The sequence below is a fragment of the Scyliorhinus torazame genome, chromosome 22 (genome assembly GCF_047496885.1).
Source record: "Scyliorhinus torazame isolate Kashiwa2021f chromosome 22, sScyTor2.1, whole genome shotgun sequence".
Taxonomy (NCBI): Eukaryota; Metazoa; Chordata; class Chondrichthyes; order Carcharhiniformes; family Scyliorhinidae; genus Scyliorhinus; species Scyliorhinus torazame.
The window spans coordinates 47,761,988-47,789,225 of NC_092728.1; the positions used below are offsets into that span (position 1 = coordinate 47,761,988).

General features: G+C 52.6%; 1 protein-coding gene across 3 annotated transcripts in view; it reads right to left on the reverse strand.

The window, feature by feature from the left end:
* The window catches only part of LOC140398808 (uncharacterized), a 195,347-nt gene that overhangs the window by 8,145 nt on the left and 159,964 nt on the right, over nucleotides 1-27,238 (reverse strand). For all 3 annotated transcript variants that reach the window (XM_072487776.1, XM_072487775.1, XM_072487774.1), the window contains 3 exons: nucleotides 26,727-26,777; nucleotides 24,470-24,520; nucleotides 13,653-13,700 (listed from right to left, as the gene is read on the reverse strand). In XM_072487776.1, coding sequence (XP_072343877.1) covers nucleotides 13,653-13,700; nucleotides 24,470-24,520; nucleotides 26,727-26,777 — 150 coding nt within the window. The remainder of the gene's footprint in view (nucleotides 1-13,652; nucleotides 13,701-24,469; nucleotides 24,521-26,726; nucleotides 26,778-27,238) is intronic.

Consider the following 27,238-nt stretch of genomic DNA (forward strand, 5'->3'; position numbering starts at 1 on the left):
GATGGCGTCCCTCGCACATACCGGGGATGGATGACCGCGACAACACGTATGAGTCGTGTACACTGCCTGGGTAACGGGCGCAGACGTGCAGGATCATCATGCGGTGGTCGCAGACCACCTGTATGTTCATCGAATAGGTCCCCTTCCTATTGGTGAACACGGCCCTGTTATCTGCAGGTGGCCGCACGGCGACGTGCATCCCATCGATCGCGCCCTGGACCATGGGGAACCCGGCCACGGCAGAGAAGCCCACGGCCCGGGCATCTTGGCTGGCCCGGTCCACGGGGAAGCGGATGCAGCGGTGCGCCATGGCATATAGGGCATCTGTCACTGCCCGGATGCACCGATGTCTGCGATATGCCGGACAGGTCCCCACTCGGTGCCTGGAATGTCCCCGTTGCATAAAAGTTCAGGGCCACCGTAACCTTGACGGACACGGAGAGAGGGTGTCCCCTGCCAGTGCCACGCGGTGACAGGTGTGCCAGCAGGTGGCAGATGTGTGCCACGGTTTCCCGCCTCATCCGGAGTCTCCTCCTGCATTCCCGGTCCGTGTGGTCCTGGTATGACTGCCGGGGCCGGTACACACGGGGCGCCCTCGGGTGCCTCCGTTGCCGTGGGGCCGCGACGTCCTCCTCCCCTTCCTCGTCCTGTCGGTCAGGTGTCCCTCCAGCCTGGGCGGCTGCCGCCTGTCCCTCTGCGGCAGCCTGCGCCGCCTCTCTGGCACGCTCCTCCTCCTCATCCAGGGCAACATAGACATGAGCGGCTGCCGCCACGGCGGCCAACATCGCTGGATGATCGGAAAACATGACGGCCTGGTTGGGGAGGGGGGGTGGGGGGGGGGGGGGAGGGGGAGGGGAACAACGACATGTCATCATTGCCCATATCCCCTCCTCCCCCCAGCCAGGTGGCATGGACCACATGGGTCCAACTGTTGGAGGCTGGCATCTGGCCAGGTGGACCAACTCACTTGCCCTCGCATCCCCCTGCCCGGCACGGACCCCCCATCCCCCTCCCCGGCACGGACCCCGACCCCAACCTCCACCACGGCACGGCCCCCCCCCCATCCCCCTCCCCGGAATCCCCCCCCAACCTCCACCCCGGCACGGACCCCCCATCCCCCTTCCCGGCACGGACCCCCCCCCCCCCAACCTCCACCCTGGCACGACCCCCCCCCCCCAACCTCCACCCCGGCACGGACCCCCCCCCCCCCAACCTCCACCCCGGCACGGACCCCCCCCCATCTCCACCCCGGCACGGACCCCCCCCCCCCCATCACACCGGCACGGACCCCCCCAACCCGGCACGGACCCCTCCAACCTCCACCCCGGCACGGACCCCCCATCCCCCTCCCCGGCACGGACCCCCCCCCCAACCTCCACCCCGGCACGGACCCCCCCCAACCTCCACCCCGGCACAGACCCCCCCCCCCCCCCCCCCCAACCTCCACCCCGGCACGGACCCCCCATCGCTCTCCCCGGCACGGACCCCCCCCCAACCTCCACCTCGGCACGGACCCCCCATCCCCCGCCCCGGACCCCCCCCCCCATCTCCACCCCGGCACGGACCCCCCCCCAACCTCCACCCCGGCACGGACCCCCCCCAACCTCCACCCCGGCACGGACCCCCCCCCAACCTCCACCCCGGCACGGACCCCCCATTCTCCTCCACGGCACGGACCCCCCGCCCAACCTCCACCCCGGCATGGACCCCCCCCCCCAACCACCACCCCGGCACGGACCCCCCCCCCCAACCTCCACCCCGGCACGGACCCCCCCAACCTCCACCCCGGCACGGACCCCCCCCAACCTCCACCCCGGCACGGACCCCCCCCCCCAACCTCCACCCCGGCACGGACCCCCCCCACCCAACCTCCACCCCGGCACGGACCCCCCCCAACCTCCACCCCGGCACGGACCCCCATCCCCCTCCCCGGCACGGACCCAACCCGGCACGGACCCCCCCCAACCTCCACCCCGGCACGGACCCCCCCCCCATCTCCACCCCGGCACGGACCCCCTCCAACCTCCACCCCGGCACGGACCCCCCCCCATCCTCCACCCCGGCACGGAACCCCCATCCCCCTCCCCGGCACGGACCCCCCCCAACCTCCACCCCGGCACGGACCCCCCATCCCCCCCCCCAACCTCCACCCCGGCACGGACCCCCCCCAACCTCCACCCCGGCACGGACCCCCCCCAACCTCCACCCCGGCACGGACCCCCCATCCGCCTCCCCAGCACAGACCCCCCCCCCAACCTCCACCCCGGCACGGACCCCCCATCCCCCTCCCCGGCACGGACCCCCCCCCAACCTCCACCCCGGCACGGACCCCCCCCCCCCCCCCCAGGCACGGACCCACCATCCCCCTCCCCGGCACGGACCCCCCCATCCCCCTCCCCGGCACGGACCCCCTCCCGGCACTCCCCCGGAGCCCAGCCTACTCTAACCACCCCGCCGCGCACACACACACACACACAACCCGAGACACACCTCTCCTCACGCATTCAGACTGTGGCCACGCCATCGCCTGCCCAGAGCCAACCCCCCAGGCCGTCACTCACCTCCACGCTGGTCGGCGTGAACCTGGAGCACAGGGTCACGCCGATGAAAAGGAGGTTTAATTTACGTCGACGTGAACGGTCATCACGTCGACGGGACTTCGGCCCATCCGGAAGGGAGAATATCGGCAGGCCGAAAATCGGCTGCCTTGCGCAGACCCGTGACGTTCTCCGACGGCAGCGGCGACATTAACGCCCCGCCGACTTTTCTCCCTTCGGAGACTTCGGCAACCGGCAGGGGCGGGATTCACGGCGGCCAACGGCCATTCTCCGACCCTCTGGGGGGGTCGGAGAATGACGCCCCTGTTGTGTCAACATAGTCCATTGAGCTGATACAGCCTATGAGTTCACATGAAATGAAAACTCAATTTGGCATGTTAAAAACAAGATAGTCTATCTAATTGCATCTATGACACAACCAAACTTCTAGACACTGGCCTGGCTATTTTGGGAACATCATGTTGCCTGCCTCTTTCCTTTAAAATCTTCCTCATTTGCCAACTTCCTAAGGCTTACCCCAAGATAACCATTCTCAGCGTTGAACTAAATGGTGATTTCAATCTCCTTTCTCAGATTCCATACACTTTTCCCTCTAAATTCACTGTGCTCCATAAATCTCTCTTCCACATTCCGTGAAGTTATCCGGCAAATATTCATGACGACACGTGTAATGATTACTTATACAACAAAAATAAAATATAGGATACGATTTTTGTGCCCCGTTAGGATTTATGCCAAAGCAAACTTCCCCAGCTCCAATTATACCAAAGGCTTCAGTGACACATTATAACTTATTTCTCTTGGATATGAGCCAGTTAAGGATTCTTCAATATAAAAAAGGAGAAATACAGAAAAATAGTCCAAAGGAGATATTTTACAAATAACCACAAGGTGCAACACCCCCAAAATCTGGTAGAGTACAGAGTAATCATTATTCCACATAAATATACAGAGAAGACCAGCAGATACTCATACAATTGATTTAGATTGTCAAACATCATCATTGTTGTATTCGGGGTCTCCCTTCAGACACAAAATGAAAGGATAAAAGGATACCAAAAAGAGCGTGGGATCTTAGGGTAACAGAATAAAGCCATGAGCATATGGTCTGATGGTGCACTTCTCCATAAGGCAAAAAAAAGGAAGAAACCTAACTCAGCCTCCCAAGAACTCCAAGAAATGAAAGGATGCCCCAGGATTTGGGGGGGGGGGGATTTTTGGGGGACAGCAGGATGCTGCCATCGATACAGGGTGTTGCTTGGCAGTGTACACTCTCATATACAGCAAACAGTAAACAAAGGATAATTATACCATGCCAAGACTCGCTACATAGCAGACCTCACTGCTCTCCAACCAAAACAAAGGCACAGTTCAGGCCCCACCAACACCGGAAAACTTACACCATTTTCCACTGAGGAAACCCCACCAACGAGAAGAGTCGTCAAGACACCCAACAATGGGATGTCTCAGGAAAGGATATGACCCACATACCCCCCAGCAAGATAAGGGAAACTCTCCAGAATCAAATATAACAAATCAGAGCCTGTATCAGCGCCTCTCCTATCCGGATAAAGAAAGGAAACCCTAGAGAGAGAGTGGAATGCCAATAGATGTCATACTAGGTATCGCAACTCATACTTTTGCAAAAAGGATACCAGGGAGAGAACAGCATAACTTCATAAGAAACAGGATATTGCACCCCCAGGGGAGCCCAAGCCTCAAGGAGGATGACAGACTGGAAATCCCTATATAAGACCATTTGGAGGAAGGGCCCTACTCCTCCATCCAGCCTAACCTCCGACTGAAGAAAAACTCTCCCAACGCTGAACCAAAGCCAACAGGACACTACCTCCCCAGGGGATCAAATATCAAGAAGAGCAGTCTAGGAGCATCCCCCCAGGAGGGAACAACTCGGGGAAGGGTGATCTACTCCACCACCCAACATACCCTCCACCTGAACATAGTTAGCACTGCCCTAAACTTACTCAGCCAAGTGATCACTGTCAGCCAAGTAAATATGTAAGACCAACTCAAGAAAGGCAAGATATCCAAGGATTAACCAACCATGCCCGGGCGTGTACCAGTCCATATTTCCCCCCACTCACCAACACCAGTGGCGCCAACCACAGAAAAATAACAATTTTCTCTAGGATACATGATCTCTCTGTACTGTGGTGATGTGCCTATGAGCTATATCGTAGTTGGAAGGTGTGCGACCCCCAACTAGCAGGTGGCGGTACAGACACACCATGCGGTCTCTAGACTATGGTCATATGACCTGTGACTCCGATATAAAGGGAGACACATCTGGCCATCTTTTTTTTTTTTAAATTTTATTGAAAATCTTTTCTAAACAACATTTTTCCCTCTTACAAAGCAAACGAAACGAAAACAAATCAGAAAATTTTAACAATACACAAGTAACAAAACCCCATTATCTATTGGCCTAAACTAAACTAAACCCTCCCCCCCCCTTCCCCCGGGCTGCTGCTGCTGGTCATCTATCTCCCCTCTAACGTTCCCCTAGGTAGTCGAGAAATGGCTGCCACCGCCTGGTGAACCCTTGAGCCGATCCTCTCAGGGCAAACTTTATCTGCTCCAGTTTAATAAACCCCGCCATATAATTTACCGAGGCCTCCAGTCCGTGGGGTTTCGCCTCCTTCCACATGAGTAGGATCCTGCGCCGGGCTACTAGGGACATCGGCCTCTTTCGCCTCCTGCACGCCCGGCTCTTCCGCAACTCCAAATAGAGCTAACCCCCAGCTTGGTTTGACCCGGGCCTTCACCACCTGCGAGATCACTCCCTTCCAATATCCTTCCAGTGCCGTGCACGCCCAAAACATATATGCGTGGTTTGCCGGGCTCCCGCCACATCTCCCACATTTGTTCTCCACTCCAAAGAACCTGCTCAATCTTGCCCCCGTTATGTGTGCTCTATGTAGCACCTTAAATTGAATCAGGCTAAGCCTGGCGCATGAGGAAGAGGAGTTTACCTTGCTTAGGGCATCAGCCCACATACCCTCTTCTATCTCCTCCCCTAATTCTTCTTCCCACTTTCCCTTGAGTTCTCCCACCGACTCCTCCCCCTCTTCCCTCATCTCTCTGTAAATCTCTGACACCTTGCCCTCTCCGACCCACACCCCTGAAAGCACCCTGTCCTGTATCCCCTGTGTCGGGAGCAACGGAAATTCCCTCACCCGTTGTCTAGTAAACGCCCTCACCTGCATATATCTCAAGAAGTTTCCCCGGGTTAACTTATACTTTTCCTCCAATGCTCCCAAGCTCGCAAAAGTCCCATCTATGAATAAATCTCCCACCTTCCTAATTCCCAACTGGTACCAGCTCTGAAATCCTCCATCCATTCTTCCTGGGGCGAACCTATGGTTGTTCCTGATAGGGGACCCCACCAGGGCTCCCCGCACCCCTCTCTGTCGCCTCCACTGTCCCCATATGTTCAGTGTTGCTGCCACCACCGGGTTCGTGGTATACTTTTTAGGTGAGAGCGGTAGCGGTGCCGTCACCAGCGCCTCTAAACTCGTCCCGTTACAGGACTTTCTCTCCAGTCTTTTCCACACCGCTCCCTCACCCTCCATCATCCATCTACGTATCATTGCCACATTGGCGGCCCAATAGTAATCTCCCAAGTTCGGTAGTGCCAGTCCTCCTCTGTCCCTACTGCGCTGAAGGAACCCCCTCTTTACTCTCGGAACTTTCCCTGCCCACACAAAGCTCGTGATGCTCCTATCTATTTTATTAAAAAAGGTCCTGGTGATTAATATAGGGAGACATTGAAATACAAATAAGAACCTCGGGAGGACCATCATCTTAATTGCTTGCACCCTGCCCGCCAGCGATAAGGGCTGCATGTCCCACCTCTTGAAGTCCTCCTCCATTTGTTCTACCAGCCGTGTCAGATTAAGTCTGTGCAAGGTTCTCCAGCTCCTAGCGATCTGAATCCCCAGGTATCGGAAGTTTCTTTCCACTTTCCTTAGCGGTAAGCTTTCTATCTCTCTACTCTGGTCCCCTGGATGTATCACAAATAATTCACTCTTCCCCATGTTTAGCCTATACCCTGAACCTCCTCAAAATTCGCATAACCTCTATCATCCCCCCCGCTGGGTCCGACACGTATAACAATAGGTCATCCGCGTATAACGAGACTCGGTGTTCTTCTCCCCCTCTAATCACCCCTCTCCATTTCCTGGAGTCTCTCAACGCCATGGCCAGAGGTTCAATTGCCAACACTTAAACAACAATGGAGACAGCGGGCATCCCTGTCTTGTTCCCCTATATAATTGGAAATACTCCGATCTATGTCGACCTGTAACTACGCTTGCCGTTGGTGCCCCATAAAGTCTAACCCAGCTGATAAACCCGTTCCCAAACCCAAACCTCCTTAACACTTCCCATAAATACTCCCACTCCACCCTATCAAATGCCTTCTCTGCGTCCATTGCCGCCACTATCTCTGCCTCCCCCTCCACTGGGGGCATCATTATCACCCCTAATAGTCGTCGCACGTTAACATTCAGTTGTCTCCCTTTTACGAACCCTGTCTGGTCTTCGTGCACCACCCCCGGGACACAGTCCTCTATCCTCGATGCCAGTACCTTTGCCAACAATTTGGCGTCCACGTTCAATAGTGAAATAGGTCTATAGGACCCGCACTGCAACGGATCTTTGTCCCTCTTCAAAATTAGCGATATCGTCGCCTCCGACATCGTCGGGGGTAGAGTCCCCCCTTCCCTGGCCTCATTGAACGTCCTCGCCATCAACGGGGCCAACAAGTCCACATATTTTCTGTAGTATTCCACCGGGAACCCGTCTGGCCCCGGGGCCTTCCCTGCTTGCATTCTTCCCAGTCCCTTAATAACCTCGTTCACCTCAATCAGCGACCCCAGGCCTGCCACCTCCTGCTCCTCCACTTTCGGGAACCTCAATTGGTCCAGGAACTGCCGCATCCCCTCCTCTCCCTCTGGGGGTTGAGACTTATACAGTTCCTCATAGAAGGTCTTAAACACCTCATTTATCTTTCCTGCCCCTCGCACAGTGTCTTCCCCTTTCATCCCTAATTCCTCCTATCTCCCTCGCTGCTGCTCTCTTTCGCAGTTGGTGCGCCAACAGGCGACTAGCCTTTTCCCCGTATTCATACCTCCTCCCCTGTGCCTTCCTCCACAGTACCTCCGCCTTTCTGGTGGTCAGAAGGTCAAACTCGGTCTGGAGTCGTCTCCTCTCCCTGTACAGCTCCTCCTCCGGGGTCTCTGCAAATTCCCTGTCCACCCTTAAAATCTCCCCCAGTAATCTATCCCTTTCCTTGGCCTCTGTTTTCCTTTTGTGGGCCCCAATAGAAATCAGCTCTCCTCTGACCACCGCTTTTAGTGCTTCCCAGACCACTCCCACAGGGACCTCGCCGTCGTCATTGACCTCCAGGTATCTCTCAATACACCCCCGCACTCTTGCACACACTCCCTCATCCGCCATCAGTCCCACATCTAATCGCCAGAGTGTTCTCTGCTCCCTGTCCTCTCCTACGTCCAGGTCCACCCAATGTGGGGCATGATCCAAAACCGCTATGGCTGAGTATTCAGCTTCTTCCACCCTAGAGATCAACGACCTTCCCAAAACAAAAAAACCTATCCGGGAGTATACTTTATGGACATGGGAGAAGAAGGAATACTCCCTAGCCCTGGGTCTAAGAAATCGCCATGGATCCACTCCCCCCATTTGGTCCATAAACCCCTTAAGTACCTTGGCCGCTGCCGGCCTTCTTCCGGTCCTTGAGCTGGATCTATCTAGCCCCGGGTCCAGCACCATATTGAAGTCCCCTCCTAAAATCAAATTTCCTGCCTCCAGGTCCGGTATACGCCCCAGCATCCGTCTCATGAATCCCGCATCGTCCCAATTTGGGGCGTACACATTAACCAACACGACCTCCATTCCCTCCAGCCTACCACTCACCATTACATATCTACCTCCGCTATCTGCTACGATGGTCTTTGCTTCAAATGTTACCTGTTTCCCCACCAAAATGGCCACCCCTCTGTTCTTTGCGTCCAGTCCTGAGTGGAACACCTGTCCCACCCATCCTTTCCTTAACCTAACTTGGTCCGCCACCTTTAGGTGCGTCTCTTGGAGCATAACCACGTCTGCCCTTAGTCCTTTCAAATGCGCGAGCGCTCGGGCCCTTTTTAATCGGTCCATTCAGGCCTCTCACGTTCCACGTGATCAGCCTCACTAGGGGGCTACCCGCCCCCCCTCCCGTGTCGACTAGCCATTACCTTCTCTAGGCCAGTCCCATACCCCGCCTCCGCGCTCCCGCTTGCTCCCCCAGCGTCGCACACCATCCCCGCCCACCCACTCTTTAGCCATTTCCTTTTGGATTTCCGCAGCAGCAACCCAGTTGTCCCCCTCCCCCCCCCCTGCTAGATCCCTATCTAGCTTGATTGCTCCCCCCATATCAATTCCGTAAGTCAGCTGACTTCAACTGACCCCGGCTACTCCTGCTCACTCCTCGACCCCCCCCGGTGTGAGGGAACTCCCATCCGCCTTGCGCCTGTTTTCCCGCCTTATTCTTTCTGGCGCGGGAACATCCCTTTACCTGACCCGCCTCTTATGGCGCAGCTCCCTTTCCCCTTCCCTTCCCCATTCTCCGACTATGTCCCGTCTTTCCCCCCTCACCGGCGCCCACATTTCCCCAGTGTCTCCCCCCTTCCCTGTTTATTTCTCGATTAACTTCCACCATAACATTAACAAAAACAATAACAATTCCCTGCAGCATCAGTCCCTCAGTTCCGGTCCAGTTTCTCTTCTTTAATGAAGGACCATGCTTCCTCCGCCGTCTCGAAATAATAGTGTCTCTCCTGATACGTGACCCATAGTCTTGCCGGCTGCAGCATCCCAAACTTCACCTTCCTTTTATGCAAAACCTCTTTGGCTCGGTTGAAGCTCGCCCTCCTTCTCGCCACCTCCGCACTCCAATCCTGGTATATCCGTACCACAGCATTCTCCCATCTGCTACTCCGCACCTTTTTAGCTTATCTCAGGATCTCTTCTCTGTCCTTAAGGCGATAAAATCGCACGATTATCGCCCTCGGTGGTTCTCCCGCTTTTGGTCTTCTCGCCGGGATCCGATTTGCCCACTCCACCTCCATGGGGCCCACAGGGGCCTCAGGACCCATCAGTGAGCTCAGCATCTTACTTGCGTACGCTCCACAGTCCACTCCTTCCACACCCTCAGGGAGACCTAGTATCCTAAGGTTCTTCCTTCGCGCTCCGTTTTCAAGGGCCTCGATCCTTTCAGCACACTTTTAATGAAGTGCCTCGTGCGTCTGAGTCTTAACCGCCAGGCCCAGGACCTCGTCCTCAATATCTGACACCTTCTGCTCCACCACGCGGAGCTCAGTCTCCTGGGTCTTTAAAGTCTCCTTAAGCCCCTCAATTGCCTGTAGCATCGGGGTCAGTACCTCCTTCTTCAGCAGCTCCACGCACCGTCTCACGATTTTGTCCTGCTCAGGCCCCCATGCCGCCTGCGCTTTCTCCGCCGCCATTTTGTTTTCCTCTCCCTCTGACCTTTTTGTCGAAGATTCTTCAGGCTGCAGCTGCCGCCGCCGGTTTTTTCTTCCGTCGTTCGGGGGGGACGACTCCCTTCCCACACACCCCACACCGGGTTACGCGGTCGAAAAAAATCCCCGTTGGGGCTCTTAAAAGAGCCCGAAGGTCCGTCGGAGCTGGAGCCGCCGAAACGTGCGGCTAGCTCGGCATCACCGCAACCGGAAGTCCCATCTGGCCATCTTAAGAAGATGATTGAGAGTGTAGTGTAGCCACCTGGTTGGCCACTTCCTGACCTGGCCGCAAAGAATGCAGGGAAATTCAGCCAAGCCAGGAAAACTAGCAAGTGCAAAGTCTCCTGTGTATTAGAACTTGCAGAAACCCAGACAACACTGAAACTCACAGCCATCTGCATACTAATGAGCGATCCCTGGGAACAATTGAAACATGTAAGGTGAACAAGGCCAAGCCAGACTCCTCGGCGCCAGCAGGAGCCAAGACAAAGGAAGGCCAACGGACATTCAGGGACCGCTCAGCGATCAGGGAACCGCTCCAATATTGGAGAAATCGATCCAAGTGATCGGAACGTAGTCCAATCACTTGGAACCAGATACTGGGTCCGCCCCGAACGGCGGGAAGCCCCTGGGGACTATAAAGTAGAGTCCCCAAGTTCAAATCGGTCTTCTTGGCAGGGTCACTCAGCAGTGCGAAACAACCCTTGACAATGACCTGCCTAGCTGCCGCAACAACCAAGTAAATCTCCAGTCAACACACACTACGAGATAGGCGCTCCTAGCTACCAGTCCATACCAGCTTTTGAATCCTGCAGACTTAGAATCGAACAAAGGGCCATTTGTTCCCCTGACCTGGTGGGCCAGTTCTGAAGCTAAGTATAGGCCTTTTAGTGATAGAGATAGTCTAGTAAGTAGAGTTTTATGCAGGAGTAGTGATTGACTGTGTATAATAAATGTGTCTTGATTTGAATCTTACTAATTGGTGTGTCGAGTTATTGATCAGTACTTGAACCTCGTGGCGATATCATAAAGATACCTGCCGACTCTAGAGCAAAGATTATAGAAACAGAGCAAATTAAGTAAAGATACAACGGGCAACGAATTAAGAGCCAACCAAAGTTAGCAACAGTAACAAGACATACATGTGAATGGTCAGTGCTAGGTGCAAGTTCCAGAGTAGTTAGCAGACTCCATGATAACGTGCTCTGTATCAGATTTCTATCTTACCGCACGAGACTCAATAAAAGATTCTGGTTTGGATAAGTCAAAATGTTTAGTGAGTTCCTTTGTGAAGTACAAAGGACCAAACACAACATGTACCTTTATAGGAGACAAGCAAGGATTCCATAATCTGAAATAACAAAAGTACAAAGAAACACACAACACAAATAGGTCTACCGGTGGCTTTCTTCACACACCATGAGAACTTATAAGGCCATGTCTATGTGGAGTTTGCACTTTCTCTCTGTGTCTGCGTGGGTTTTCTCCAGATTCTCTGGTTTCCTCCCACAGACCAAAAACGCGCAGGTTAGGTGGATTGGCCATGCTAAATTGCCCCTTAGGTGTCCAAAAGTTTAGGTCGGGTTACTGGGATGGGGTGAGGCCTGGGCTCAAGTAGGGTGCTCTTTGCAAGGGCCGGTGTAGACTCGATGGGCCGAATGGCCTCCTTCTGCACTGTAAATTCTATGATACTAATCACCTCTATATCAAACCATCTACTTGCCACCCTGATGCAATGCTGTTCATCTGATCTATAAATAAAGTGAAGGTTACCTAAAAAAATGTACTCCCTCAATGTAAAAGCAAGGATTACAGCACAAAAAAAACAAGGTAATAAATACTGCACAAACCTCATGTCATATAAACAACTCAGCATGATTTCCACAATATAACAGGCAACAAACGCCTGTGTGCTCACATATCATACACCCGTTAGGACAAAAGGCAATAACACAAAATCAGGGGCATAATAACAAGTGAACTAGTTAAGGATTAGTGATGAAGTGCAGGATAATATAACCATCCGTGGAGCTTGGAAAAGCCATAAGATCGTCAAGCAACATCCATGGGTGGGGTTACTGGGTTATGGGGATAGGGTGGAGGTGTGGATCTTGGGTAGGGTGCTCTTTCCAAGAGCCGGTGCAGACTCGATGGGCTGAATGGCCTCCTTCTGCACTGTAAATTCAATGAAAAAGTTTCACTGAAGCCCTTCCACTTCCACCATGTTGTCGTCCCAAAGCCCTGATAATAAAAAAAACCTAGGCCCCAGCGAGTTGCGAAGACCCATCATGTTCAGCCGCCTCCAACCTTTCTCGACGGACATCGATTCTAGGCCTTGAAGACTGGATACATTGTGCTCCGTCAAACCCAAAATGCACAACCCTCAAATTTAGATTGTGAAAGCATGGTAGCCAATTCTCAAATTCAGGTGGGAATTCATCCCCAGTTCCCTTTGGAGATTGGGCTCACAGATACTCCTCCAGCCCCATCTCCCAGAATCAACCAGATGTTCGACATACCATGCAGCAGGATTTCCAAGGACTGAAGGTGAGCCCCCACCAAGAACACTGCCCTATCGACTGACAGGATTTTCTCCTCCGCTTCATCCATTCTCTTTAGGATATCTCACAGTTCATCAATGTGAGCACCAATAATCTGTGTCAGGGAGCCGAGATCATCATCCACAACCTCACTCACAATGGCAGCCAACATCCCGATGCTAAAAGTATCGCCGAAGTGTGGTCCCGCTCACCAGCGAAACTATCACTGCGAGCTAAGCCTCACTCCGGCCGCCTCAAACAAACAAGGATTTTCAGACTTAACCCGATTCCCCATCGCCAAAATTCAGCCAGGATCTTCCAGGAACATACCACAGATTACATAACTAGGATCAGATAATTATGGGTTGTGCCTCAGGATTTAAAAGAAATGAAAAGATAAATAGTGTCAGAGCTTGCGAAAACTCAGCTGCCTCTGCACTCACAACATGTGACCCCCCCTTCCCCCACCCCCCATTTATTATTTTAACAACTAAGATTGGCAGATTTTTGTGATTTGAAGGAATTATGGAATTTGGGTACATGGAATTAGGTCACAGATCAGTCAGGGTGCAACAGCTTTGAGGAGCTAAGTGGCATAATCCAGTTTCTATGCTCCAACCTGTGCCATGATCTTCATCAAACAACTCAATTGCGGCTTTTTCTTCTCCATTAGTTATATGCTTACAAGCCCACCAAAGTAAGCCAAGTGGTTTGCAGAACAAAGTTAAATCTGATACAAGTAAAGCTACCCTGATATCTGAATAGCTTTTACTACAATAACATTCATAGTGATCCACATTTCCTAACAGCAGCAAGGAGTTAGCTTAACATTTAAGAAATTAGTCCAGTAAGCCAGACATTCACTGGAATTAATAGTTCTTCGAAGGTCAAAAATACACCACGACAATTAACAGTTTAGCATTGTTTTGTTGATTAACTGAATCCTCAAGTTATGACAAATTTGTTGTCAGAACTCACGATGTAGAATTTACCTGATAGTGTTCTAGAGAAAATTTAGATTGCTTATTTTTGTTGTCTATCTGTATAAGAGAAAAGAAAATCACAGTTCAAAAAGCTTTTTAACATTAAACTGCATCAGACTTTACTGAACACTTGAAGAGGGTGTATATGCAGAGTCAAACCCTGCTTCCGAAAAACACACTGAAAATCTGTCTCAAGGGAATGACATGAACGTAGCTGGACCGGATATCTCCGGTCGCTGGGTTTCTTTTTTCCCCTGGCAGCGAAACCCCGCCTGTGTGTTTACTGGCGGCATGGGGTGGCTTCAATGGGAAATCACTTTGACAAATGACGGGAGTAGAGAATCCTGCCGTCAGCGAAGATTGCACTGCCGAGAAATATGCGGCTGGGGGACTGGAGAATCCACCCCTGCTCTTTTGGAAGTTGAAATTAAGTGGAAGATAACCAGCTTTTACAGGAGCAACAACAGTGCTTAAACTGTGAAACAACAGAGTTCAGAGAATAACAGGAAGTTATGATCCTTAAACGCATCAATCACGGTGGTTTGCTCACCTGGACGTCAGGCAACTTAATGGCCCGGTGAAAAGATCCAGGGTGGGATTCTCTTACCCCGGGACTGGGCCAGAGAACTGGTGGGACCGGCCCCGGGGTAAGAGATTCTCCGGAGAGCAGAGAATCGCCGCCAGTGGCGCAGGTGTGGTTGGCGCCGCACTGGTCTGGGGCCGCTGTACGGGCCCCACCCTGGCGATTCTCGGTCTGGGGTGGGCCGAGCGGCCATGCTAAAAAAGCCAAGTCCCGCCGGCACTGTTCACACCTGCTCTTAGCCACCAGGCCTTTGGTTGTGGATGCATCTGGGGGCGGCCTAGTTGGGGGAGGGGTTCCGACCCTGTGGGTGGGGCGGGGGGCCTCCGCTGTGGCCTGGCCTGCGATCGGGGCCTACTGATCGGCAGGCCGGCCTCTCGGGCTGGAGGCCTCTTTTATTCCACGCCGGCCCCTGAAGCCCTAAGCCTTGTTGCGTCGGGGCCGGCGCGGAGAAGGGAGCCACTGTGCATGCGCGGAAATCGCGGCGGTCGCACTGCGCATGCGCAGGCCCCGTGGCACCCGTTTAACGCCGGGGATCGACAGCTGGAGAGGCGTGGGTCGCTCCAGTGTCGCGACGGTGTCAACACTTAGCCTCAGGATCAGAGAATCCCGCCCCCAGAGTTTTCACCCATCTGAAAAGTCTTAAGAGTCAACATTGTCTTCCTCCAGGACACCCATCTGAGGGAGAAGGACTGACTGCAGCTAAGAGCTGGTTGGGACAGACTTACCAATCGGGGGTGGGGGGGGGGGGGTGGGAGAAGAGAAGAGTTGCTGCTCCTGTAAAAGCTGGTTATCTTTCACTTAATTTCAACTTCCAAAAGAGCAGGGCTGGATTCTCCAGTGTCCCAGCCCCATGAGGGGTGGAAAAAAGAGAGAGAGAGAGACTTCAACTGCGTACAGGACCCATGGACAGACAGATCCAACCCGAAGTCAGGGAAAAGATCATACACGGCAAAGGAATTGAACGCCTTCATGGAACTGATGGGGGCAGTGGACTCATGGAGGGTCACACAATCAGGAGAGGAGTTCTCCTTCTCCCAGGTCCACAGGATATCTACCAGGATCGACTTCATCATAGTTGGGAAAGCGGAATACTCTACAATTGTAATCTCTGACCTCGCTCCACACCACGTAGATGTGAGGTTGGAGACAGGTCGGGCACAATGCCTCCCCCATCTCCCCCCCCCACCCCCTCCAGGGTTCCCCTCCTGTACAGCCAAGAGCGTACGGACAAAGACCATCAGCTCTAGATACGTCTGGCTGCACAGTGGCACGAGGCAGGGATGCCGGCTATCCTTACTGCTGCTTGCTCTGGCAATCGAGCCACTGCCAATCTCCAAAGGGGGACAGAGACCATAGATTTTCACTCTATGCGGATGACTTACTCTTCTACATCTCAAAGGAGTTCAGGGGTTGGGGGGAAGCTCGAGGACCCAAAAGAAGGTCCTATAAAGGAGAAGAAACATGGTAGGCCTGGTCCTTCCAAACCTACAGTTCTAGCACTGGATGGCTACCGCAGAATGAGTATGGGGATGGTTTAAAGAACCCGGAGCAGAGTGGGTAAAGGTGGAAGAGAGTTTCAGCTTAGGAATGTCTGTCCAAGCCCTAGTCACAGCTGCTCTTCCTCCATCACTCCCAGCCAAATACCCGAGGAGCCCAGTGGTAATAGCCACGCTCGGGATGTGGTACCAAATGAGACAACACTTCGTCCTAACTGAAATGTCCACAATGGCCCCCATCTGCAACACCACAGGTTCACCCCTACAATAATGGATGCCACCTTCAAAAGGCGGTGACAGGGCGCGGGGACTCTGATGGTTAGGGACATGTACACAGACGACAGAGTAGCGACCTGGGGGGAACTCACGGAGAGGTTCCAGCTACAAGAAGGAACGACCGGAGATACATTCAAGTCAAAAATTTCCTCCGCAAGTAAACAACGATGTACCTCCAGGTACCAGGACACTCGTTAGTAGGAGAACTGTTGGACGGAGGTGACCTAGGGAAGGAAAATTGTGCAGACATGTATGGGCAACTGTTGGAGGAGGTTCCCTCCCCTTGGATGAGACAAGGAAAAAATGGGAGGAACTAGTCATAGAGATAGGGGGAGGACTCTGGATGGAAGCACTGCACAGGATGAACTTCACCTCCACGTGTGCTGAGCCTAACATAGATAAGGTGGCGCACAAGAGCACACCTAACCAGAACTCGAATGATCTTGGCATGGTGTAATTATCCCTGGTTTATTGGCTGCTGTATACGGAGGTGTAGAACAAATACGAACAGTGCCAGGGAGGCCCGGCCAACGACACTCATGTTCTGGGCGGGCCCCAGACTTGTTGGGTGCTGGTCAACCTTCTCTGAGGCCTGTCCAGGGTTGTGAGAGTGAGGGTGGAGTCATGTCCCAAAATGGCGGTCTTCGGGGTATCAGATCAGCCAGAACTCTTTCTGGGGAAGGGGGTCGACGCCCTAACCTTTGCCTCTCCAATCGCCCGTCAGAATATCCTGCTCGGCTGCAGATCGGCAGAACCATCCAAGGCTGCCTGGCGGAATTTCTCAGGCTGGAGAAAATAAAATTTGCCATCCGTGGGCGGAAGAAGGCTTCCACAGGACGTGGAAACCTTTCACCAACTTGTTTCAAGACCTGTTCATAGCTAGCAACCAGTAGAGTAAACACGGAGGTGCGGTTGAATTGTTGAGTATAAAATATGAAAATTCAAGAAAAACATTATTAAAAAAAAAATGTGAGTATCCAATTATTTTTTTCCCAATTAAGGGGCAATTTAGTGTGGCCAACCCACCTAACCTGCATATCTGGGTTGTGGGGGTGAAACCCACGCAGACGCAGGAAGAATGTGCAAACTCCACACAGACAGTGACCCAGGGCCTGGATCGAACCCAGGTCCTCAGCGCCCAGTGCTAACAGCAGTGCTAACCACTGTGCCATCCTCCAAGAATAACAACTTCAAAAAACAAAATCACGGGCGGTTTGTTTATGCTTGGAAAATATAGCATCACACACCACCAGAACGATAAAAGTTGGTCTGACGTCTTGCTCTGTTAAACTCTCGCGGAGCGATTTTCCAATTATACAAATCCTGTTATGTTTGGGCAGCACGGTAGCATTGTGGATAGCACAATTGCTTCACAGCTCCAGTGTCCCAGGTTCGATTCCCAGCTTGGGTCGCTGTCTGTGCGGGGTCTGCACATTCTCCCCGTGTGCGCGTGAGTTTCCTCTGGGTGCCGCATCCGGTTTCCTCCCACAGTCCAAAGATGTGCGGGTTAGGTGGATTGGCCATGCTAAATTGCCATAGCGTCCAAAATTGCCCTTAGTGTTGGGTGGGGTTACTGGGTTATGGGGATAGGGTGGAGGTGTGGACCTTGGGTAGGGTGCTCTTTCCAAGAGCCGGTGCAGACTCGATGGGCCGAATGGCCTCCTTCTGCACTGTAAATTCTATGATTCTATGAACAGTAAGATGACCGAAACAGGATCAGGCGACAGACACTCAACAGTGCGCGATGTTCCTGGCCCGCTGCAGCTGATATGATTTGGTTCACGCCCTCGCTGAGCATGAAACGGATAAACATATTAAAATTGGCATTAACACATTTAAAATAGGCTTCCATACATAGAAAATAGAAGCAAGAGGCCATTCGACCTTTTGAACCTCATTCATTATGATCATGGCTCATCATCAAGTTAAATATGCCAGTCCCCTAATATCCTTTGATCTCTTTAGCCCCAAGAGCTAGATGGGCTCAACTACTTTCTGTGGTATTGAATTCTACTGAGATTCCACTGATTCATCACACTCTGGTGAAGAAATTTCCATTGAGAGGACCCCGATTCCAGCAATCCTTGAGGTGGGGGGGCACTGAATCCCCAGTGCTGGTGCTGTTGAGAGGGGCCCTTACTATCACTGAGATTGAGGTGACCTGTAAAAATGTCACCCCGATCTCTGTGAAGCCTTGTTTGCTGGCGTGTTAAGGCCCCGCCCCTCTCATCCCCGCCCCCCCAAAAATGACTACGGGCAGGAAGGTCTCGATGGGAATCATGCTGGTTTCGCACTGACTTCTGCCCCTGAAACGACATTTAAGTCATTTTTGGGGAAAGTTGCACTCTTTTTCTCAGTGGATCAGCTACGGGATGGTATGAGATAAAATCCATGGTGGGTGAATATCATTGGGTAAGTTCTTCTCTTAGAAACTGATCTGAAGGGGCAGGAGAGGCACTCTTCATGACCCTGGGACTAAAGAATTAAAGGGGAAATAGACTCAAAATAATAAAATCTTTAAAAATATATATATATTTATTAAGAATTTGAACAGTTTTTCACCCTTACAAACAACACCCCCCCACCCCTCCCCGTAACAAAAAGAAAGCGCACATAGCAAGACATGAACATGGTAAATCAATATGATACAGAGCTTTCTTTGTACATTGGATTCCTCCCGTACATGTCAGTTTTCCAGATCCTTCATGTATTTTCTTGCTCAAATACCCCCCAAACAAGCCCCCTTCCCCCCCGGGTTGCTGCTGTTGCTGACCGACCTTCATCTAACGCTCCGTGAGATAGTCTAGGAACGGTTGCCACCGCCTGTAGAACCCCTGCGCAGACCCTCTGAAGGCAAACTTTATCCGCTCCAATTTGATAAACCCTGCCATATCATTTATCCAGGCCTCCACGCTGGGGGGCTTCGCCTCTTTCCACATTAACAAGATCCTTCGCCGGGCTACTAGGGACGCAAAGGCCAGTATGCCGGCCTCTTTCGCCTCCTGCACTCCCGGCTCGTCCACTACTCCAAATAGTGCTAGCCCCCAGCTTGGCTTGACCCGGACTTTCACCACCTTAGATACTGTTCCCGCCACTCCCCTCCAGTGCCGGGCATGACCAAAACATATGGACATGGTTCGCCGGACTTCCTGAGCACCTCCCACATCTGTCCTCTACCCCAAAAAACCTACTCAGCCTCACTCCCATCATGTGCGCTCTATGAACCACCTTAAATTGTATCAGGCTAAGCCTGGCACACGAAGACGAGGAATTAACCCTGCTTAGGGCATCAGCCCATAGCCCCTCCTCAATCTCCTCCCCCAGCTCCTCTTCCCATTTACCTTTCAGCTCCTCTACCAACGCCTCCCCCTCTTCTTTCATCTCCTGGTATATCGCCGACACCTTGCCCTCGCCGACCCATACACCCGAGATCACCCTGTCTTGAATCTCCTGTGTCGGGAGCAACGGGAATTCCCTCACCTGTCGCCTCACAAACGCCCTCACCTGCATGTATCTGAAAGCATTTCCCGGGGGTAGCCCAAACTTCTCCTCCAGTGCCCCATGGCTCGCAAACGTCCCATCAATGACCAGGTCCCCCATTCTTCTAATCCCTGCTCGATGCCAGCTCTGAAACCCCCCGCGTCCATCCTCCCTGGGACAAACCGATGGTTACCCCTGATCGGGGACCACACCGAGGCTCCCATTGCACCCCTATGCCATCTCCACAGGCCCCAGATCTTTAGCGTTGCAGCCACCACCGGACTCGTGGTGTACCTTGTCGGCGAGAGTGGCAGCGGTGCCGTCACCAGCGCCCCCAGGCTCGTTTCCTTGCAGGACGCCATCTCCAACCTCTTCCATGCCGCCCCTTCTCCCTCCATCACCCACTTACGGATCATCGCCACGTTTGCTGCCCAGTAGTAGCCACCCAGATTCGGCAACGCCAACCCTCCTCTGTCCCTACTGCGCTCCAGAAACCCTCTCCTTACCCTCGGGGTCTTATTCACCCACACAAAACCCATAATACTCCTGCCTACCCCTCTTAAAAAAGGCCTTGGTGATTACAATTGGAAGGCACTGGAACACAAAAAGAAACCTCGGGAGGACCACCATTTTGACCGACTGCACTCTACCCGCTAATGAGAGCGGCAACATGTCCCATCGTTTGAAGTCCTCCTCCATCTGCTCCACCGGCCTCGTCAGATTAAGTTTATGTAGGGCCCCCCAACTCCTAGCTATTTGGATCCCCAAGTACCGAAAGCTCCTTTCCGCCCTCCTCAGCGGTAGATCGTCTATCCCCCTTTCCTGGTCTCCTGGCTGTACTACAAAAAGCTCACTCTTCCCTACATTAAGCTTATAGCCTGAAAAATCCCCAAACTCCCTTAGAGTCTGCAAGACCTCCACCATCCCCTCCACTGGATCCGCCACATACAGCAACAGGTCGTCTGCATAAAGCGACACTCGATGCTCCTCTCCCCCTCGGACCACCCCCCTCCATTTCCTAGACTCCCTTAATGACATGGCCAAGGGTTCAATTGCTAATGCAAACAGGGGGGACGGGGGCACCCCTGCCTCGTCCCACGATACAGCCGAAAATACTCCGACCTCCGCCGATTCGTAACCACACTCGCCACCGGGGCTCTGTATAGGAGCTTAACCCAACAAATAAACCCTCCCCCGAACCCAAACCTCCGCAGCACTTCCCAGAGGCACTCCCACTCTACTCGGTCAAAGGCCTTCTCCACGTCCATAGCCGCCACTACCTCCGCCTCTCCCTCCACCGATGGCATCATTATCACGTTTAGGAGCCGCCGCACATTGGTGTTTAGCTGCCTGCCCTTTACAAATCCCGTCTGGTCCTCGTGAATCACCCCCGGGACACAGTCCTCGATCCTCGTAGCCAGCACTTTTGCCAGCAACTTAGGATCCACGTTGAGGAGCGAGATGGGCCTGTACGACCCACATTGCAGTGGGTCCTTGTCCTGCTTCAGGATCAAAGAGATTGTCGCCTCAGACATTGTCGGGGGCAGGGTCCCTCCCTCCCTTGCCTCATTAAACGTCCTCACTAGCAACGGGGCTAACAGGTCTACGTACTTCCTATAGAACTCGACCGGGAACCCGTCCGGTCCCGGGGCCTTCCCTGCCTGCATACTCCCCAGACCTTTGATCAGCTCCTCCAACCCAATTGGTGCCCCCAAACCAGCCACCTCCTGCTCCTCCACCCTCGGGAACCTCAGTTGGTCCAAGAATCGTCGCATCCCCTCTTCCCCCGCTGGGGGCTGGGATCTGTACAGCTCCTCATAGAAGGCCTTGAATGCCTCATTTACTTTCGTCACACTCCGCCCCGTAGCTCCCCTTCCATCCTTGACTCCACCTATCTCCCTCGCTGCCATCCTCTTACGGAGCTGGTGTGCCAGCATCCGGCTCGCCTTCGCCCCATACTCATACGTCTCCCCCTGCGCTTTCCTCCACTGTGCCCTGCCTTCCCTGTGGTCGACAGGTCGAACTCCGTCTGGAGATGTCGCCTTTCCCTAAGTAGTCCCTCTTCAGGGGCCTCTGTGTATCACCTGTCCACTCTTAAAATCTCCCCCACTAACCTCTCCCTTTCCATGCCCTCTATCTTCTCCCTATGAGCCCTGATGGAGATTAACTCTCCCCTGATCACCGCCTTCAGCGCCTCCCATACCACCCCCACCTGCACCTCCCCGTTGTTGTTGGTGTCCAAATACCTTTCAATGCACCCCCGTACCCTCCCGCACACCTCCTCATCCGCCAATAATCCCACATCTAGACGCCACAGTGGGCGCTGGTCCCCCTCCTCTCCCAACTCCAGTTCCACCCAGTGCGGGGCGTGATCTGAAATGGCTATGGCCGAATACTCCGTTCCCTCCACTTTCGGGATCAGCGCCCTGCCCAGAACAAAAAAATCTATCCAGGAGTAGGCTTTGTGCACGTGGGAGAAAAAAGAAAATTCCCTGGCCTGCGGCCTGGCAAACCTCCACGGATCCACTCCCCCATCTGGTCCACAAACCCCCTAAACACCTTGGCCGCAGCCGGCCTCTTTCCGGTCCTGGATCTGGAGCGATCCAGTGCTGGGTCCAACACCGTATTAAAATCCCCACCCATTATCAAGCTTCCTACCTCCAGGTCCGGAATGCGCCCCAACATACGCTTCATGAATCCAGCATCATCCCAGTTCTGGGCGTATACATTTACCAATACCACCCACGTCCCCTGAAACTTACCAATCACCATCACGTATCGACCTCCATTGTCCACTACGATATTCTTGGCCTCAAACGACACCCGCTTCCCCACCAATATTGCCACCCCTCTGTTCTTCGCATCCATCCCCGAATGGAATACCTGTCCTACCCATCCCTTTCTTAACCTGACCTGATCCGCCACCTTCAAATGTGTCTCCTGGAGCATGACCACGTCTGCCTTCAGTACCTTTAAGTGCGCGAACACTCGGGCCCTCTTTACCGGCCCATTCAGGCCCTTCGCATTCCACGTTATCAGCCGGATTGGGGGGCCTCCCCCCCCCGCTAGTCCCATGCCCGCGCCGCCCTCACCCTCCAGTCCCCCAGACGGGGGACCCCCGCCCCGACCACCTCTTGTGTCCAATTCCCCCTCGGCCAGTGCAGCAGCAACCCTATTCCGCCCCCCCCCCCCCCAAGACCCATGTCTAGCTCTTTCGCTCCCCCCATAGCACTCCCGTAAGTCAGCTGACTCCTGCTGACCCCGGCTTCCCCCGCCGTTCCATTGACCCCCCCGTGTGGGAATCTCCCAATCAGTGTGCGTTCCTCCATTCCCCCCCCTCCGTCCTTCCCTAGCGCGGGAAAAAGCCCGCGCTTTACTAAGCCTGCCCCGCCCCCTCTGGCGCAGCTCCTGTCACGGCCTTGTCTCATTTCCCCATCCCCGAGCCTCCCTTCCCTCCAGCACCAGCGCCCACCGTCTCGTACAGCCTTCTCACTCGGTCCCTTTCCCCATCCCCATCCGTCACCCAACCCGTGGAACATTTCCTGCACGTGATTGACACCCTATGTACAACAAACATAACCCCGACCCTCACAAACCCTCAGTTTGAGACCAACTTTTCAGTTTGAATAAAGGTCCAAGCCTCCTCAGGCGTTTCAAAATAGTGATGTTGATCCTTGAATGTGACCCATAATCGCGCTGGCTGCAGCATTCTGAATCTCACTCCTTTCCGATGCAGCACCGCCTTGGCCCGGCTGAAACCCGCTCTCCTCTTTGCTACCTCTGTGCTCCAGTCCGGGTAGATTCGGATCTCCGCATTCTCCCAGCTGCTGCTCCGCTCTTTCTCGGCCCATTTCAAGACCCTCTCTCTGTCCATGAAACGGTGAAACCTCACCACAATCGCCCTTGGCGGCTCATTAGCCTTGGGCCTCCTCGCCAGCACCCGATGTGCCCCATCCAGCTCCAGAGGCCTCGGAGGGGCCTCTGCACCCATCAGCGACTCGAGCATCGTGCTCGCATATGCCCCGGCATCGGCCCCCTCCACTCCTTCAGGGAGACCCAGGATCCGAAGATTCTTTCTCCTCAACCTGTTCTCCAGGTCTTCGAATCTTTCCGCCCACCTTTTGTGCAGCGCCTCGTGCGCCTCCACCTTCACCGCCAGGCCCAAGATCTCGTCCTCGTTCTCATTAACTTTTTTCTGCACCTCCTGGATCTTTACCTCGTGGGCCTTCTGGGTCATCCCTAATCCTTCAATCGCCGACAGCATAGGCGCCAGCATCTCTTTCCGCAGCTCCTCAAAACAGCGCTTAATGAACTCTTGCAGCTCCGGCCCACCTTCCACTTTATCCACCTTCCATCCCCGAACATCACAAAGCCTCTCAACCTCCTACAAATTCAATTTCAGATATGTGATAAAATATTGCTCGAAGGAGTTTGGCTCCAACTGTACTCGAGATACTGGACATCAAGAACAAAGCAATGCATTTGGTCAGCACCCCATCCACCACTTTCACATCATGGTTCCAGTGTCTACTGTCTACATGATGCTCTTGGATGTGCATTGGTACAGCTTCATCAGTATTTGATCAAAATTCTGGAATTGCCTACTTAACTACATTTTGGGAATACCTTCATGATTCATAGGAGTGGTTCAACACAGAGCTCACCACCATCAACATTTCCTCAAGAGCAGCTTTTGATGGGCAATAAATGTCAACATTTGCATTGATCACCATATCCTGAGAATGAGCTAAAAGGTTATGCATTGAAATAATCTTTATTTAGGGAGTGCATATAGATCAAAGAGCACTGGGAAAGACCCTGTTCAGTGCCATTCTTTCTTGCGGTCTTCGCCACTGCACTTGTATCCTTAAATTATGGAACAGTTCTGAATAAATGCATTTGATTCACTGATCCAACCACATCCTGGTTGCTAACATATCTACTATAATCTTGTACATTTTTCTCTTCTCCCTCAAGTCAAGAATTGTTACCTCGGCTTTATCCTTCACCACAAGTTTCATTTCTTCCTCTGTACAGCAAGACTATATCAATAAAAAACAATTTGGTTAAGATTGAATGTATTCTCATTTTATAGATTTTCATGCTGTGCTTTTAGTTAAATTCAAAAGAATAAGGTAGACCTGGCTACATTTAGGTGTGATGGACAAACAGTGTAGAGCAGTAACTGATCCAAGCTGATGCAAGGTAGGTACATAATTATTAAAAGGTATCTGCACTAACAGCGTGCAGGTATCATACTAATAGGAAAGTGTATGCATGGTTGCAAATATATCAAGACCTGTATTCAAAATACTGAACCTCCCTATTCACATTAAAATCAGTCATTCAGATCAATTCACACATAAACTAGTTCCTGATACCTGATGTATTACTACTGGGCGGCGAAAGTAGAGAAGGTGCGGAGCTGGGTCAGAGGGGTTGATTCCCAGTGGGTCAGAATGGAGGAGAGTTTGTGCAGGGGGTCGGGATTGAAGGAGCTAGCAACAGCGCCGCTCCCGATGGCCCCAGGGAAATACTCAGGGAGTTCGGTAATAATAGCTTCATTGAAAATTTGGAGGCAGTTTCGCCAACTCTTCGGTTGGAGGAGGGTCAAGGGAAATGCCAATTCGGGGGAACCACGGATTTGAGCCAGGGAAGTGAGACGGAAATTTTCAGAAATGCGAGGAGAAGGGGATTAAGACACTAAAAGATTTGTTTCTTGGGGTCGGTTTGCAGGATTGAAAGAGCTGGGACCGGAGTGTGGGCTGGAGCAGGGGGAAATGTTTAGATACATGCAGGTTCAAGATTTTGCCAGGAAGGAGATATAGAGCTTCCCGGTGGAGCCGGCCTCCACATTGCTGGAGGAGGTGCTGACGGCAGGGGGACTGGAGAAGGGGATGGTGTCGACGGTTTAGGGGGCTATTTTGGAAGAGGAGAAGGTACCACTGGAAGGGATCAAAGCAAAGTGGGAGGAAGAGTTGGGAGAGGGTATGGAGAAGGGGTTCTAGTGTGGTGCTCCGGAGAGTGAACGCCTCCACCTCATGCGCGAGGTTGGGGCTGATAGAGCTGAAGGTGGTATATAGAGTATTTAGGGCAGCACAGTGGCTTCACAGCTCCAGGGTCCCAGGTTCGATTCCCTGCTTGGGTCCGGGACTGTGTGGAGTCTGCACGTTCTCCCCGTTTGTGCGTGGCTTTCCTCCGGGTGCTCCGGTTTCCTCCCACAATTCAAAAATGTGCGGGTTAGGTGGATTGGCCATGCCAAATTGCCAAGTGTCCAAAGAGGTTAATTGGGATTACTGGTCAATGGGATAGGGTTGAGGTGGGATGGGCTTGAGTGGAGTGCTCTTTCCAAGGGCAGATTCGATGGGCCGAATGGGCTCCTTCTGCACTGTAAATTCTAAAAAAAAAATGAGAGGATGAGGGGGTAGAAAATGTGTGTGAACGGTGCTGGGGGGTGGGGGTGGGGGGGGGGGGGGGGAGAAATCACGTTCATATGTTTTGGTCCTGTTCAAAGCTGGAGTATTACTGGAAGGAGGTTTTTGGGGTGATCTCTAAAGTGGTGCATGTGAAACTGGACCCGGGCCCTCGGGAGGTCATATTCGGGGTGTCGGACCAGGTTGGGCTGGAAACGGGTGCGGAGGCAGATGTTGTAGCCTTTGCTTCGTTGATCGCCCGAAGGCGGATCCTGTTGGGACGGAGAATAACCTCTCCACCCTGTGCCCTGGCGGGGGGGACCTGCTGGAATTCTTGACTCTTGAGAAGGTTAAGTTTGAACTGAGGGAAAGGATGGAAGGGTTCTACAATTTATGAGCGTTATTCATTATGCACTTTCAAGAACTGGATAACATCGAACATTAGTTGGGGGTGGGGGGTTGGGAGGGAGGGGGACCGTATGTGTTAATGGTGACTATGGGTGATTCCGGATTCTTTTTTGTTATTTGTTTATGTTAACATGTGGGCAGTTGTTTGGGAGTTGGTGGGAGGATGGGATTGTTGTTGTTGATATGGGGATTGATATTATATTCTTTAGTGCTTATTGTTTATTGTTGGTGGGTGCAAATTTGGGAGAATATGTGAAAAAGGAGAATAAAAATATTTTTAAAAAAAACTAGTTCCTGATCAGTGAACATTTTATTTTAATTTAAGAAACCTAGGTGAAGGGTCAAAGTTCGTAGAAAGCTGGTTCTAGAAGGAACGAGAAGGATGTAAATGAGCATTATTTAAGTAATACCAAACAAAGATTGTTACCTTCGTTTTAGATTTAGTGAAAGAATAGTCAAATGTCTCCATACTTCCAACCTGCAAGAGAGAAGAAGTTTGCAATTTCCCTTTACAGAATCAGACAAAGTCTAGTATGATTTAAAACGGAACTGGGCTCCAGTTGTTAAATCTTTCAATATTTTTGTTTGTATGCTACAAGTCAAACTTGGAAATCAATCATTTTAGCAAGTGAAATGCTTGTAAAACAATTGGTATATCCCTGGTTTCTCAATTTCTCCAGATTCTTTCATTGAGAACTGCCAGTGTGACATCGGCTATCTCAATATCTCTGCTCCTCACTCACTGTAACTAATCTGACTTTAAACTTATAGTACAGCTCCCGAAGTCACCAGCATCACAGATGTCAGTCTTCTGCCAATTCGATTCACTCCACGTGAAACCGGTGAAGGCACTGGATACTGCAAAGGCTATGGGTCCTGACAATATTGCGGCAATAGTATTGAAAACTTGTCCTCCAGAACTTGCTGCACCCCTAGCCA